Below are 13150 nucleotides of genomic sequence, written 5' to 3' on the forward strand. Positions count from 1 at the left end.
TCCCAGCCTCCTTCCTCTCAGCCTCCCTCAGCATCAGCCTTCCCCTCCCAGTCTCCCCCAGCATCAGCCTCCCCAAGCATCAGCCTCCACCAGCATTAGCCTCTCTCCTTCCAGCCTCCCCCAGCATCAGCCTCCCCAAGCATCAGCCTCCACCAGCATCAGCCTCCCTCGTCCCAGCCTCCCCCAGCATCAGCCTTCCCCATGATCAGCCTCTCTGCTCCCAGCCTCCTCCAGCACGCCGTGCTCCTCTGCCGACACTCACACACCCGATCGCATCCACTCGCACACACCCGATCGCATCCACTCGCACACACCCGATCGCATCCACTCGCACACACCCGATCGCATCCACTCGCACACACCCGATCGCATCCACTCGCACACACCCGATCGCATCCACTCGCACACACCCGATCGCATCCACTCGCACACACCCGATCGCATCCACTCGCACACACCCGATCGCATCCACTCGCACACACCCGATCGCATCCACTCGCACACACCCGATCGCATCCACTCGCACACACCCGATCGCATCCACTCGCACACACCCGATCGCATCCACTCGCACACACCCGATCGCATCCACTCGCACACACCCGATCGCATCCACTCGCACACACCCGATCGCATCCACTCGCACACACCCGATCGCATCCACTCGCACACACCCGATCGCATCCACTCGCACACACCCGATCGCATCCACTCGCACACACCCGATCGCATCCACTCGCACACACCCGATCGCATCCACTCGCACACACCCGATCGCATCCACTCGCACACACCCGATCGCATCCACTCGCACACACCCGATCGCATCCACTCACACACACCCGATCGCATCCACTCACACACACAGACACTGACGATATCGCACTTAGGCGCTCATACTCACAACATCAGGAGATATCACATGCCTCTGGCCATGTGATCCTCCGTCAGGTCCTGGAAGGTCACAACAGCACAGTATCGAGGCCGAGAAGCAAGCGATATCCCAGGATGTTGTGAGTATGTGGATGCGATGTGAGGTGTGTGTGAGAGTGAGTGTGATCTGATGTGTGTGTGTATGTTTGTGTGTGTGCGTGTGGATCTTCCGCCGCAGCAGGCAGCAGGACCTTGATGCGCTTGTAACCATGCAAGCATGGTTACCAACGTATCCACACCACTCCCGTGCGAGCGGGGGCCGGGGGGGGGGGGAGGGAGTACAGTACTCACCTCCGTGACAGCGCTTGTAACCATGCGAGCATGGTTACCAACGTATCCACACCACTCCCGTGCGAGCGGGGGCCGGGGAGCGGTCCCACTTGTTGTTGATTATTCACCATAACATTAAAACATTTCTTTAAGTTTTAAAGCCTGAAATGTGGAGAAAGGTTGAAAAATTCAAGGCGGCCGAATACTTTCGCAAGGCACTGTGTATGTATGTGTGTGTATATATTATATTTCAAAACTACTAGATTCATTCTGAATACTTTGTAAAATGAAAACAATATATTTTTCCCCAGGATTTTCAATTGTGGTGACCTCAATTTGGCCATATCTTCAAAAGGTTAGTGTTCTTTTAATTTTAGTGGTATAGTAGTAAAATATTATGTAACAAGACAATGGGTGGTAAAACCGAAGAGAAAAAAACACTATATAAAATTGCAAGAGCACTACCTTGCCTGTATGAAAGAGACTGTCCATTGGCTGTTTTCATACAATGCATGCACAGTGTTTTGGAGTTTGATTGTTTTGGGAGGGGGTGGGGGGGTGTTTGTGATTTTTTAAAAAAAAACAAACAAAATAAAAACTGTTTTTTTTTTTTTTTTTTTTTGACCATGTTTTCAGAAATTTGATGTAAAAAATAAATATAAGTATATAATTAAAAAAACTTGCATTGACAATGCATCATGTGAACATGGCCATATTTATGAAAAACTACATGGCTGTACGAGGCCTTGTTTGCTTTTTTTTTTTTTTCTTCCTCCTCCTCTGGCACTGTTGCACTGTGTGTACCTGTTGTGTTTTTTCAGTGCAGACTCTTGTCACAAAACTTGAAGGTAATCGTGTTGCCAGCAAAATGAATTAGAATTTAATTTTTTTTTTCTAAGCTCCGCTGATTTATGATTACATCAAAGTTAATTGTACCGAGAAACAAACAGCCCAAAAAAAAAGCAATGCAAAAGTTTGAATGAAATCCAATAGAACAAGTAATTTTTAGCCACAAATATATATATATTTAAGAAAAAAAAAAGTCTACCTTTTGGGGACTCTTAACCTCCCTCTGCTAGATTAAGTATTGACACCCTGCTGACAATATACAGTGGGGGTCTGCCATTTGCCTTAATTATGTAGTTGCCTTACGTCGTGTAAATGCCGCTGTTCTCTTGAATCTGTTCCTGAACATGGCCTCCTCTTACCTGTATATAAATCTTGTATTTTTAGCCATGTGGGCTTGGTACTAAAGATGTCCTACGGAGAAGAGTTTAGAATCACGCTCACTTGACTACATTTATATACAGAGAAGAGGTGGCCATATATCTGGAATGGAGAGGCATGTAACAAAGGGAAAACAACTCCAGACTTAAGAGAACCGCCATATTTACACCAGGTAAATAAAATTCCATATTTATGGCAAGTGACCAGTACACTTAGGCTATGTTCACATTTCTGTGTTTTTGCATCAGTCACCTGCGTTGCTTGATGCTTGTGACTGATGAGTTGTACAAAGGGCGGCAAGAAATGGAATTTATTGTCATGATAAAGCGGTTTCCGTGAAATGATTTCAGTATAAAAACGAGCGAGAACGATCAGCTGATCGCCCAGCGGACGGCTTTTGAGAGCGATCAGCTGATCGTTCTCTCGTATTTATACTGCAATCAGCCGTCGGCTTTTCTGAGCAATCAGCTGATCGCCCGGCAGCCGGCTTCTCTGAGCAATCAGCTGATTGTTCCGGCCGCTGGAACTGCATTTGCAGTGGATCATGGTTTTTCACTGTGCGCATGCTCACAGTAAAAAAAATCGATCCACTGCATAAAAAAAGTTACATTCAGCGTTGCTCCCGCCTGACTGTCAGTCAGTAAACGACTGATTGTCAGGCGGCGGATGCAACGCAAGGCCATCAGTCACAATCCATCGCTAATAGAAGTTTATGGGGGAAAAACGGATTCCTGCAAAATATTTTGCAGGATACCGTAATTCCTCAAGGCGACAGATTGTGACTGAGGCAAAACAACGGAAATGTGAACATAGCCTTACAGGTGTTAAAAGCATTATTGGATTATGGACATGTATACATTGGATATGTCATATATTATCTGAAGGAGATGGGAGTCTCGTATATCCAGGTGGCTATGTAATAAATATGAATCGTCAGAATACTCCTTTTAAATAAGTGCTTCCTAAATAACGTTCTTCAGAAAATATAATACTCTACATTTTTAGTTAAAATATAAACCTACAAGGAATGTATTGTCAGAAAATGACCTATAGTTAGAGGTGGGTCCCTACTCAGCAATAGTGGCCACATCCATGTAAGACTCATAGGGAAGGCTTTTCTCAAATACCTTGTCAAGTACATTCTGCCTCTGAGCTGCACTATTGTGGTCCGCTCATCCCCATGAAGTAACCCATGGGCTGCGTCACCCTAAGTGACTGGGATGTAGGCTGAGTTTCACAGCTCGTCACAGCCCAGCATCCCGCGCACTCTCTCCTTTGCTGCAGAGCGCCGCAAGCAGGAGCGATGCTGGACTGTGACGAGCAGTGATTAAACTGGATGCAGACAGCATTTTATCTACTATTTACAATGAGTGATGGATTATCGTCAGGAACTAATATATATAGTACAGACCAAAAGTTTGGACACACTTTCTCATTCAAAGACTTTTCTTTATTTTCATGACTGAAAATTGTAGATTCACATTGAAGACATCAAAACTATGAATTAACACATGTGGAATGAATGCTTAACAAAAAAGTGTGAAACAACTGAAAGTATGTCTTATATTCTAGGTTCTTCAAAGTAGCCACCTTTTGCTTTGATTACTGCTTTGCAAACTCTTGGCATTCTCTTGATGAGCTTCAAGAGGTAGTCACCGGAAATGGTTTTCCAACAGTCTTGAAGGAGTTCCCAGAGATGCTTAGCACTTGTTGGCCCTTTTGCCTTCACTCTGTGGTCCAGTTCACCCCAAACCATCTCGATTGGGTTCAGGTCTGGTGACTGTGGAAGCCAGGTCATCTGGCGTAGCACACAATCAATCTCCTTCTTAGTAAAATAGCCCTTACACAGCCTGGAGGTGTGTTTGGGGTCATTGTCCTGTTGAAAAATAAATGATTGTCCAACTAAACACAAACCGGATGGAATAGCATGCCACTGCAAGATGCTGTGGTAGCCATGCTGGTTCAGTATGCCTTCAATTTTGAATAAATCCCCAACAGTGTCACCAGCAAAGCACCCCCACACCATCATACCTCCTCCTCCATGCTTCACGGTGGGAACCAGGCATGTAGAGTCCATCCATTCACCTTTTCTGTCGCACAAAGACACGGTGGTTGGATCCAAAGATCTCAAATTTGGACTCATCAGACCGAGGCACAGATTTCCACTGGTCTAATGTCCATTCCTTGTGTTCTTTAGCCCAAACAAGTCTCTTCTGCTTGTTGCCTGTCTTTTAGCAGTGGTTTTCTAGCAGCTATTTTACCATGAAGGCCTGCTGCACAAAGTCTCCTCTTAACAGTTCTAGAGATGTGTCTGCTGCTAGAACTCTATGTGGCATTAACCTGGTCTCTAATCTGAGCTGCTGTTAACTTGCAATTTCTGAGGCTGGTGACTCAGATAAACTTATCCTCCGCTGCAGAGGTGACTCTTGGTCTTCCTTTCCTATTGTGGTCCTCATGTGAGCCAGTTTCTTTGTAGCATTTGATGGTTTTTGCAACTGCACTTGGGGACACTTTCAAAGTTTTCCCAATTTTTCGGACTGACTGACCTTCATTTCTTAAAGAAATGATGGCCACTCGTTTTTCTTTACTTAGCTGCTTTTTTCTTGCCATAATACAAATTCTAACAGTCTATTCAGTAGGACTATCAGCTGTGTATCCACCAGACTTCTGCACAACACAACTGATGGTCCCAACCCCACTTATAAAGCAAGAAGTCCCACTTATTAAACCTGACAGGGCACACCTGTGCAGTTAACACCATTTACGGTGACTACCTCTTGAAGCTCATCAAGAGAGAATGCTAAGAGTGTGCAATGCAGTAATCAAAGCAAAAGGTGGCTACTTTGAAGAACCTAGAATATAAGACATATTTTCAGCTGTTTCACACTTTTTTTTTTTTTTAAGTATTTCATTCCACATGTGTTCATAGTTTTGATGCCTTCAATATGAATCTACAATTTTCAGAGTCATGAAAATAAAGAAAACTCTTTGAATGAGAAGGTGTGTCCAAACTTTTGGTCTGTACTGTATATATACAGTATATAAAAATATGTTGGGGAAAAAAATAATCAATTTCTTTTTATTCTCTTACTTTTATTAAGAGTTACATTCTTTCCTTTTAGATTGATCCAAGTGCTGATACAAGCTTCCTTGGTTGGGTAATAGCTTCCTACAGTTTGGGACAGATGGTTGCTTCACCTTTGTTTGGTTTGTGGTCTAACCACAGGCCAAGAAGAGAACCTTTGATGGTCTCCATATCTATCCTGGTAGCAGCTAGCTGCCTGTATGCCTATGTGCAAGTACCAGCCTCACACAACAAGTATTACATGGTCGTTGCCCGAGCATTAGTTGGGTTTGGATCAGGTATGTTATTCTAAAGTTTTTGCAAATTTACAAAAGTTGTTTTCCATTTCATTAAGAATGAGCAGTAACCTGTCCAGCAAGTGTGGATGTTTGGTAATCTACAAAGTGATTCAGTAGAGATTTGTCTGCGGCTTGTACCATACCCCTGGAATGTAGTGTTAGGTGCAATATGACGATGCTGCCTACAGTGTTTATTCATTTTTGTCATAACTTCTTAAAATCAAAGCAAAGCGGTGCAATTGTGCAGCAAAAAAATACAACACGATCTCAAAATGTGAATGCAGACCAAGTTCCCACGATGAGGATATGGTGTTATTTCCGATTTCTATGTTCATACACAAAAAATGTGGTGTTTTACAGTACTATTAAAGTGGATGGGACTAGTATACATTTGATGCCCACTGTGCTCCTTTTTTTTTTTTTTTTTGTTTTGTTTTTTCCCTGCATCTGAGGTCTGATCGCATGATCGGACCTCAGTCGCAGTGACACTCGCATGACACTCTGCTCCTGCTGTGTTACCAGCTTGAGCCGACTGTCATGCGAGGATCGCATTAGTCCCCATGTAGCCCCGGCCTAGGTGATGAGTGAGCGTGCTCACCACTGCTCGATAAGCAAAGTAATGTGGCCCCTCATAGATATTATATACTTGCACCCTCTAGTTCCTTTCATGTGGGTGGGATATTACTTTGTTTTGGTCAACTTCCTGTTTGTTCTACTTCATATCTTTCAAACAAGTATACAAGTCATACAGGAGTGAATGTTTCCTAACTCTTTTCCTGTAAAATCCATGGTATCTTTGGTTTTGTATGTTTTACTGTCAGTCAGTAAAAAGGGCATAATACTCTGACAACCTTCCTCGCAGCAGCGACTTGGGAGTCAGAGATGCATCCAGGCGTCTTCCCCATGCTGTTCCCATTCCATTTGAGCGCTGTTTCCATCCCTTTCAGCGATTTCTCCTGTCCCCCCGCCCTCCTGTTGGGGTCTTCCAGGAAAATGCTTGTTTCCCATTGACTTCCATTGTACTCTGTACTCGAGTTGAGCCTGTCCAAGCGTCCAACCTGTTTGATTTGAGTAACGAGCACTCAAGCATTTTGGTGCTCGCCCATCACTACTGATGTGCGGTTCGCTCCCATATGGTTTGCACATTGATGGTAACATATCCCGTTTCCTGCTTATGCTCATCTTTTTGCAGCTTCTCTACTATTGTCTTTGGAAGTTCTTGTCTGATTTAGCTTTCTATTGTTTTTAATGAAGGTTAACGTGTATTAAGCGGTTTGATAATTAAGTAACCGGTGTCCTGCCATAGTATTGAGGACTTTCTTGTCATACGATAATTAATTCTATTCTTTATTTTGTGCACTCTAGGAAATGTAGCTGTTGTCCGGTCCTATGTCGCAGGTGCCACCTCCCTATCAGAAAGGACAAGTGCCATGGCTAATATTAGTGCCTTTCAAGCTCTTGGCTTTATCCTTGGTCCCGGTAGGTATGTTATTAGTGGTCTGTTCTGTAAGGTTGTAGGCCTGTAGTTTGGGGAAAGACATTAAGGAGAATAATTCTGATTTCCAGCATTTCAGGCGGCGTTTACACTAATTGGAGAAGTAGGAGTGACCTTCGCTGCCATCGCCCTCCAAGTGAACATGTACACTGCGCCATCTCTTTTGGGTGCTTTTCTTGGCATTGTGAATATCATTTTGATCTTTGCAATATTCAGGTAACATGTTTTCATACAAGGACAGTCCAGTTGTTGGTTTTGTATGGCTCACATTAAATTATTCTTTATGACGTTTATATCCCAAATATCGCCTTGCAGAGAACATCGAGTTGATGATCATGGAAAGCACATAGGCAGTATAAACTACGCATCTGAAAGTACGTATACTGTTTTGGCTTATTGTTCAGCCTCCAGAGCAATGTGAATATACGCATTATACTATGTGAAACAGTGCCTTCAGAACTGGCATCGGGATGGGCTGTGGAGGCTATGTAGAGTACGTTGTCATCAGGCGTGAATGGAGTTGTGCAACAAATCCTGGCACATGCTTTCTTTATCTGTTTAAGCTCCTATTCTAAAAAAAAAAAATGTAATGATGTGGCGAAAAAGCATCCAACACAACACAGCAGGTCTTTTGGGGTGTTACAAGTATGCAGTGTGAACATTCTTCTATGCAGGGCATATATACCAACTTATACTCCGGCTCATGTTTTTGTTTTTTTCTTTGTCGCTCCATTGGGAGACCCAGACAATTGGGTGTATAGGCTATGCCTCGGAGGCCGCACAAAGTATTACACTAAAAGTGTAAAGCCCCTCCCCTTCTGCCTATACACCCCCCGTGCTCCCACGGGCTCCTCAGTTAGTTTTTTGCTTTGTGCGAAGGAGGCAGACATGCACGCATAGCTCCACAGATTAGTCAGCAGCAGCTGCTGACTATGTCGGATGGAAGAAAAGAGGGCCCATAACAGGGCCCCCAGCATGCTCCCTTCTCACCCCACTCTTGTCGGCGGTGTTGTTAAGGTTGAGGTGTCCATTGCGGGTACGGAGGCGGGAGCCCACATGCTGTTTTCCTTCCCCATCCCATTTAGGGCTCTGGGTGAAGTGGGATCCTAATCGGTCTCCAGGCACTGAGACCGTGCTCCATCCACAGCCCCTGGGGATTCTGCTGGATAAGGAGCCGAGTATCGTCAGGGACATGGCCCTGCTACTTTGAGGTACTCTGTGTCCCCGTGGGGACCGCGCACAGAAACACTCCAGCATTGCTGGGTGTGTTAGTGCGCCGGGGACCGCGGCGCTGACCGCACTTGTGCCATCACACGCTGCAGCTTGGCTGGGTGTGTAGTGTATTGGGGACTACCGCGCTGACCGCCGCTGCCATTGTTATACATGCGGCGCGGCTGGGACTGTTAGTGCGCCGGGGACATCCGCGCCGACCGCGCTTTTACGGCGGCCGCGCTTATAACTCTAGTCCCCGGCTTTTGCGGCCTAGTCTCATTCTCTTCCCGCCCCCAGGCCTGCCAGTCAGGGGAAGGGCGGGACGCTGTACAGAATGTCAGCACTGAGGGCTGGAGCATGCTTTGCATACTCCACCCCCCTCACTGTGCACAGTGGGGCACCAGTTTCCCGCACTTTCTAGGGCACGCCCACGGCCCCCTCCTCTCCTCAGGACGCCGGCAGCCATTCCTGTCAGCTCTTCTGACGCTGGAGAGGGGAGACAAGCTCTGGGAGACCCAGGCAGGGATTCTGGTGGCCACACAACCGTCTTGAGCGGCCGGTAAGCAGCACCTCAGGTGCTGGCCCCACTTGTGCAGAAGTGTACTTATAGATTATATGATTATAGGCTATACTTTACACTGTATAGTGCACAGTTGATTTTTGGCTATATACCCTCCTGGGTTGCTCAGGGGAGACAACAGCATGGCGCCCACAAGAAGCAGGGGTGCCAAAACACAGGCTTACTATGCTGCCTGCGCCGCATGTACGGCTTCACTACCGGCAGGTTCCACTGACCCTCATTGTGTGCACTGCTCGGCCCCTGTGGCACTTACTCAGCCGGAGCCTCTGCTAAGGGTGGCCCAGGGGGAACCACCTGCTAACACTGTCCAGGTGACAGGGACGGAGTTTACAGTTTTTACTGAAAGGCTGTCTGAGACTATGGCTAAGATACTAGAAGCTTTGCAGTCCAGACCGGTATCTCAGACCATTGGCACTGTGGAATCATTGCCCCCTGGTTCCCCTCAGTTGGAACAACCATGTCCTCCCGGGGTGTCTCATAGATCCCAGGGTGAGGTCTCTGACACGGACCGCAGTCCCAGACCGCCTAAGCGAGCTCGCTGGGAAATTCCCTCGACATCATCACATTGTTCAGGGTCTCAGCGGGAGGACTCTCTGTATGATGAAGCGGAGGTAGCTGATCAGGATTCTGATCCTGAGGCTGCTCTCAACCTTGATACTCCTGATGGGGACGCTATAGTGAATGATCTTATCGCGTCCATAAATCAAATGTTGGATATTTCTCCCTCAGCTCCTCCAGTAGAGGAGTCAGATTCTCAGCAGGAGAAATTCCGTTTCAGGTTCCCCAAGCGTACGAGTATGTTTCTGGACCACTCTGACTTCAGAGAGGCAGTCCAGAAACACCGGGCTTGTCCAGATAAGCGTTTTTCTAAGCGCCTTAAGGATACACGTTATCCCTTCCCCCCTGACGTGGTCAAGGGCTGGACTCAGTGTCCCAAGGTGGATCCTCCAATCTCCAGACTGGCAGCTAGATCCATAGTTGCAGTTGAAGATGGGGCTTCACTCAAGGATGCCACTGACAGACAGATGGAGCTCTGGTTGAAATCCATCTATGAAGCTATCGGCGCGTCTTTTGCTCCAGCATTCGCAGCCGTATGGGCACTCCAAGCTATCTCAGCGGGTCAAGCGCAAATTGACGCACTCACACGTACGTCTGCGCCGCAAGTGGCTTCCATAACATCTCTAACGTCGGCATTTGCGTCCTACGCTATTAATGCTATCCTGGACTCTGCGAGCCGTACGGCGGTTGCAGCCGACAATTCGGTTGCAATACGCAGGGCCTTGTGGCTCCGGGAATGGAAGGCAGATTCGGCTTCCAAAAAGTGCTTAACCGGTTTGCCATTTTCTGGCGACCGTTTGTTTGGTGAGAGATTGGATGAAATCATCAAGCAATCCAAGGGAAAGGAAACATCCTTACCCCAGGCCAAACCAAACTTACCCCAACAGAGGAGGGGACAGTCGAGGTTTCGGTCCTTTCGGGGTGTGGGCAGGTCCCAATTCTCTTCGTCCAAAAGGCCTCAGAAGGATCAGAGGAACTCCGATTCATGGCGGTCTAAGTCACGCCCTAAAAAGGCCGCCGGAGGTGCCGCTACCAAGGCGGCTTCCTCATGACTTACGGCCGCTTGACACCGCATCCTCGGTCGGTGGCAGGCTCTCCCGCTTTTGCGACACCTGGCTGCCACAGGTAAAAGACCGTTGGGTGAGAGACATTCTGTCTCACGGTTACAGGATAGAGTTCAACTCTCATCCTCCGACTCGATTCTTCAGAACATCTCCGCCTCCCGAGCGAGCCGATGCTCTTCTGCAGGCGCTGGGCACTCTGAAGGCAGAAGGAGTGGTGGTCCCTGTTCCTCTTCAGCAACAGGGTCACGGTTTTTACTCCAACTTGTTTGTGGTTCCAAAGAAGGACGGGTCTTTCCGTCCTGTCCTGGACCTAAAACTGCTCAACAAACACGTAAAGACCAGGCGGTTCCGGATGGAATCCCTCCGCTCCGTCATCGCCTCAATGTCCCAAGGAGATTTCCTAGCATCAATCGACATCAAAGATGCTTATCTCCACGTTCCGATTGCTCCAGAGCATCAGCGTTTTCTGCGCTTCGCCATAGGAGACGAACACCTTCAGTTCGTGGCACTGCCGTTCGGCCTGGCGACAGCCCCACGGGTTTTCACCAAGGTCATGGCTACAGTAGTCGCGGTCCTCCACTCTCAGGGACACTCGGTGATCCCTTACTTAGACGATCTGCTGGTCAAGGCTCCCTCTCAAGAGGCATGCCAGCACAGCCTCACCGCTACTCTGGAGACTCTCCAGAGTTTCGGGTGGATCATCAATTTTCCAAAGTCAAATATGACACCGGCCCAATCGCTGACATATCTTGGCATGGAGTTTCATACCCTCTCAGCGATAGTGAAGCTTCCGCTGAACAAGCAGCGTTCACTACAGACGGGGGTGCAATCTCTCCTTCAAGGTCAGTCACACCCCTTGAGGCGCCTCATGCACTTCCTGGGGAAGATGGTGGCAGCAATGGAGGCAGTCCCTTTCGCGCAGTTTCACCTGCGTCCTCTTCAATGGGACATCCTACGCAAATGGGACAGGAAGCCGACGTCCCTCGACAGGAACGTCTCCCTCTCTCAGGCAACCAAAGCTTCCCTTCGGTGGTGGCTTCTTCCCACTTCATTATCGAAGGGGAAATCCTTCCTACCCCCATCCTGGGCGGTGGTCACGACGGACGCGAGTCTGTCAGGGTGGGGAGCAGTCTTTCTCCACCACAGGGCTCAGGGTACGTGGACCCAGCAAGAGTCCTCACTTCAGATCAATGTTCTGGAGATCAGGGCAGTGTATCTGGCCCTGAAAGCGTTCCAGCAGTGGCTGGAAGGCAAGCAGATCCGAATTCAGTCGGACAACTCCACAGCGGTGGCTTACATCAACCACCAAGGAGGAACACGCAGTCGGCAAGCCTTCCAGGAAGTCCGGCGGATTTTGATGTGGGTGGAAGCCACGGCCTCCACCATCTCCGCAGTCCACATCCCAGGCGTGGAAAACTGGGAAGCAGATTTTCTCAGTCGCCAGGGCATGGACGCAGGGGAATGGTCCCTTCACCCGGACGTGTTTCAGGAGATCTGTTGCCGCTGGGGGATGCCGGACGTCGACCTAATGGCGTCCCGGCACAACAACAAGGTCACGGCATTCATGGCACGTTCTCACGATCACAGAGCTCTAGCGGCAGACGCCTTAGTTCAAGATTGGTCGCAGTTTCAACTCCCTTATGTGTTTCCTCCGCTGGCACTGTTGCCCAGAGTGTTACGCAAGATCAGGGCCGACTGCCGCCGCGCCATCCTCGTCGCCCCAGACTGGCCGAGGAGGTCGTGGTACCCGGATCTGTGGCATCTCACGTTCGGCCAACCGTGGGCACTACCAGACCGACCAGACTTGCTGTCTCAAGGGCCGTTTTTCCATCTGAACTCTGCGGCCCTCAACCTGACTGTGTGGCCATTGAGTCCTGGATCTTAACGTCTTCAGGATTATCCCAGGAGGTCATTGCCACTATGAGACAGGCTAGGAAACCAACGTCCGCCAAGATTTACCACAGGACGTGGAAAATTTTCCTGTCGTGGTGCTCTGCTCGGGGTTTTTCTCCCTGGCCATTTGCCTTGCCCACTTTCCTGTCCTTTCTTCAGTCCGGATTGGAAAAGGGTTTGTCACTCGGCTCCCATAAGGGACAAGTCTCTGCGCTCTGTGTTTTTTTTTCAGAAGCGCCTGGCCAGACTTCCACAGGTACGCACGTTCCTGCAGGGGGTTTGTCACATCGTTCCTCCTTACAAACGTCCGTTGGAACCCTGGGATCTGAACAGGGTGCTGATGGTTCTTCAGAAACCACCGTTCGAGCCAATGAGGGATATTTCTCTCGCACGCCTTTCGCAGAAAGTGGTTTTCCTAGTAGCAGTCACTTCACTTCGGAGAGTGTCTGAGCTGGCAGCTCTGTCATGCAAAGCCCCCTTCCTGGTGTTTCACCAGGACAAGGTGGTTCTGCGTCCGGTTCCGGAATTTCTCCCTAAGGTGGTATCCCCCTTTCA

The 13150-nt window shown here is 48.4% G+C and overlaps 1 protein-coding gene across 2 annotated transcripts in view; it reads left to right on the forward strand.

Moving 5' to 3' along the window:
- MFSD8 (major facilitator superfamily domain containing 8) overlaps window positions 1-13150 on the forward strand; it is a 49873-nt gene that overhangs the window by 22276 nt on the left and 14447 nt on the right. For both annotated transcript variants that reach the window (XM_075348731.1, XM_075348739.1), the window contains exons 4-8: window positions 1515-1558; window positions 5553-5793; window positions 7159-7272; window positions 7360-7504; window positions 7604-7662. In XM_075348731.1, the coding sequence (XP_075204846.1) occupies window positions 1515-1558; window positions 5553-5793; window positions 7159-7272; window positions 7360-7504; window positions 7604-7662 (603 nt within the window). The remainder of the gene's footprint in view (window positions 1-1514; window positions 1559-5552; window positions 5794-7158; window positions 7273-7359; window positions 7505-7603; window positions 7663-13150) is intronic.

The sequence above is a fragment of the Anomaloglossus baeobatrachus genome, chromosome 1 (genome assembly GCF_048569485.1).
Source record: "Anomaloglossus baeobatrachus isolate aAnoBae1 chromosome 1, aAnoBae1.hap1, whole genome shotgun sequence".
NCBI lineage: Eukaryota > Metazoa > Chordata > Amphibia > Anura > Aromobatidae > Anomaloglossus > Anomaloglossus baeobatrachus.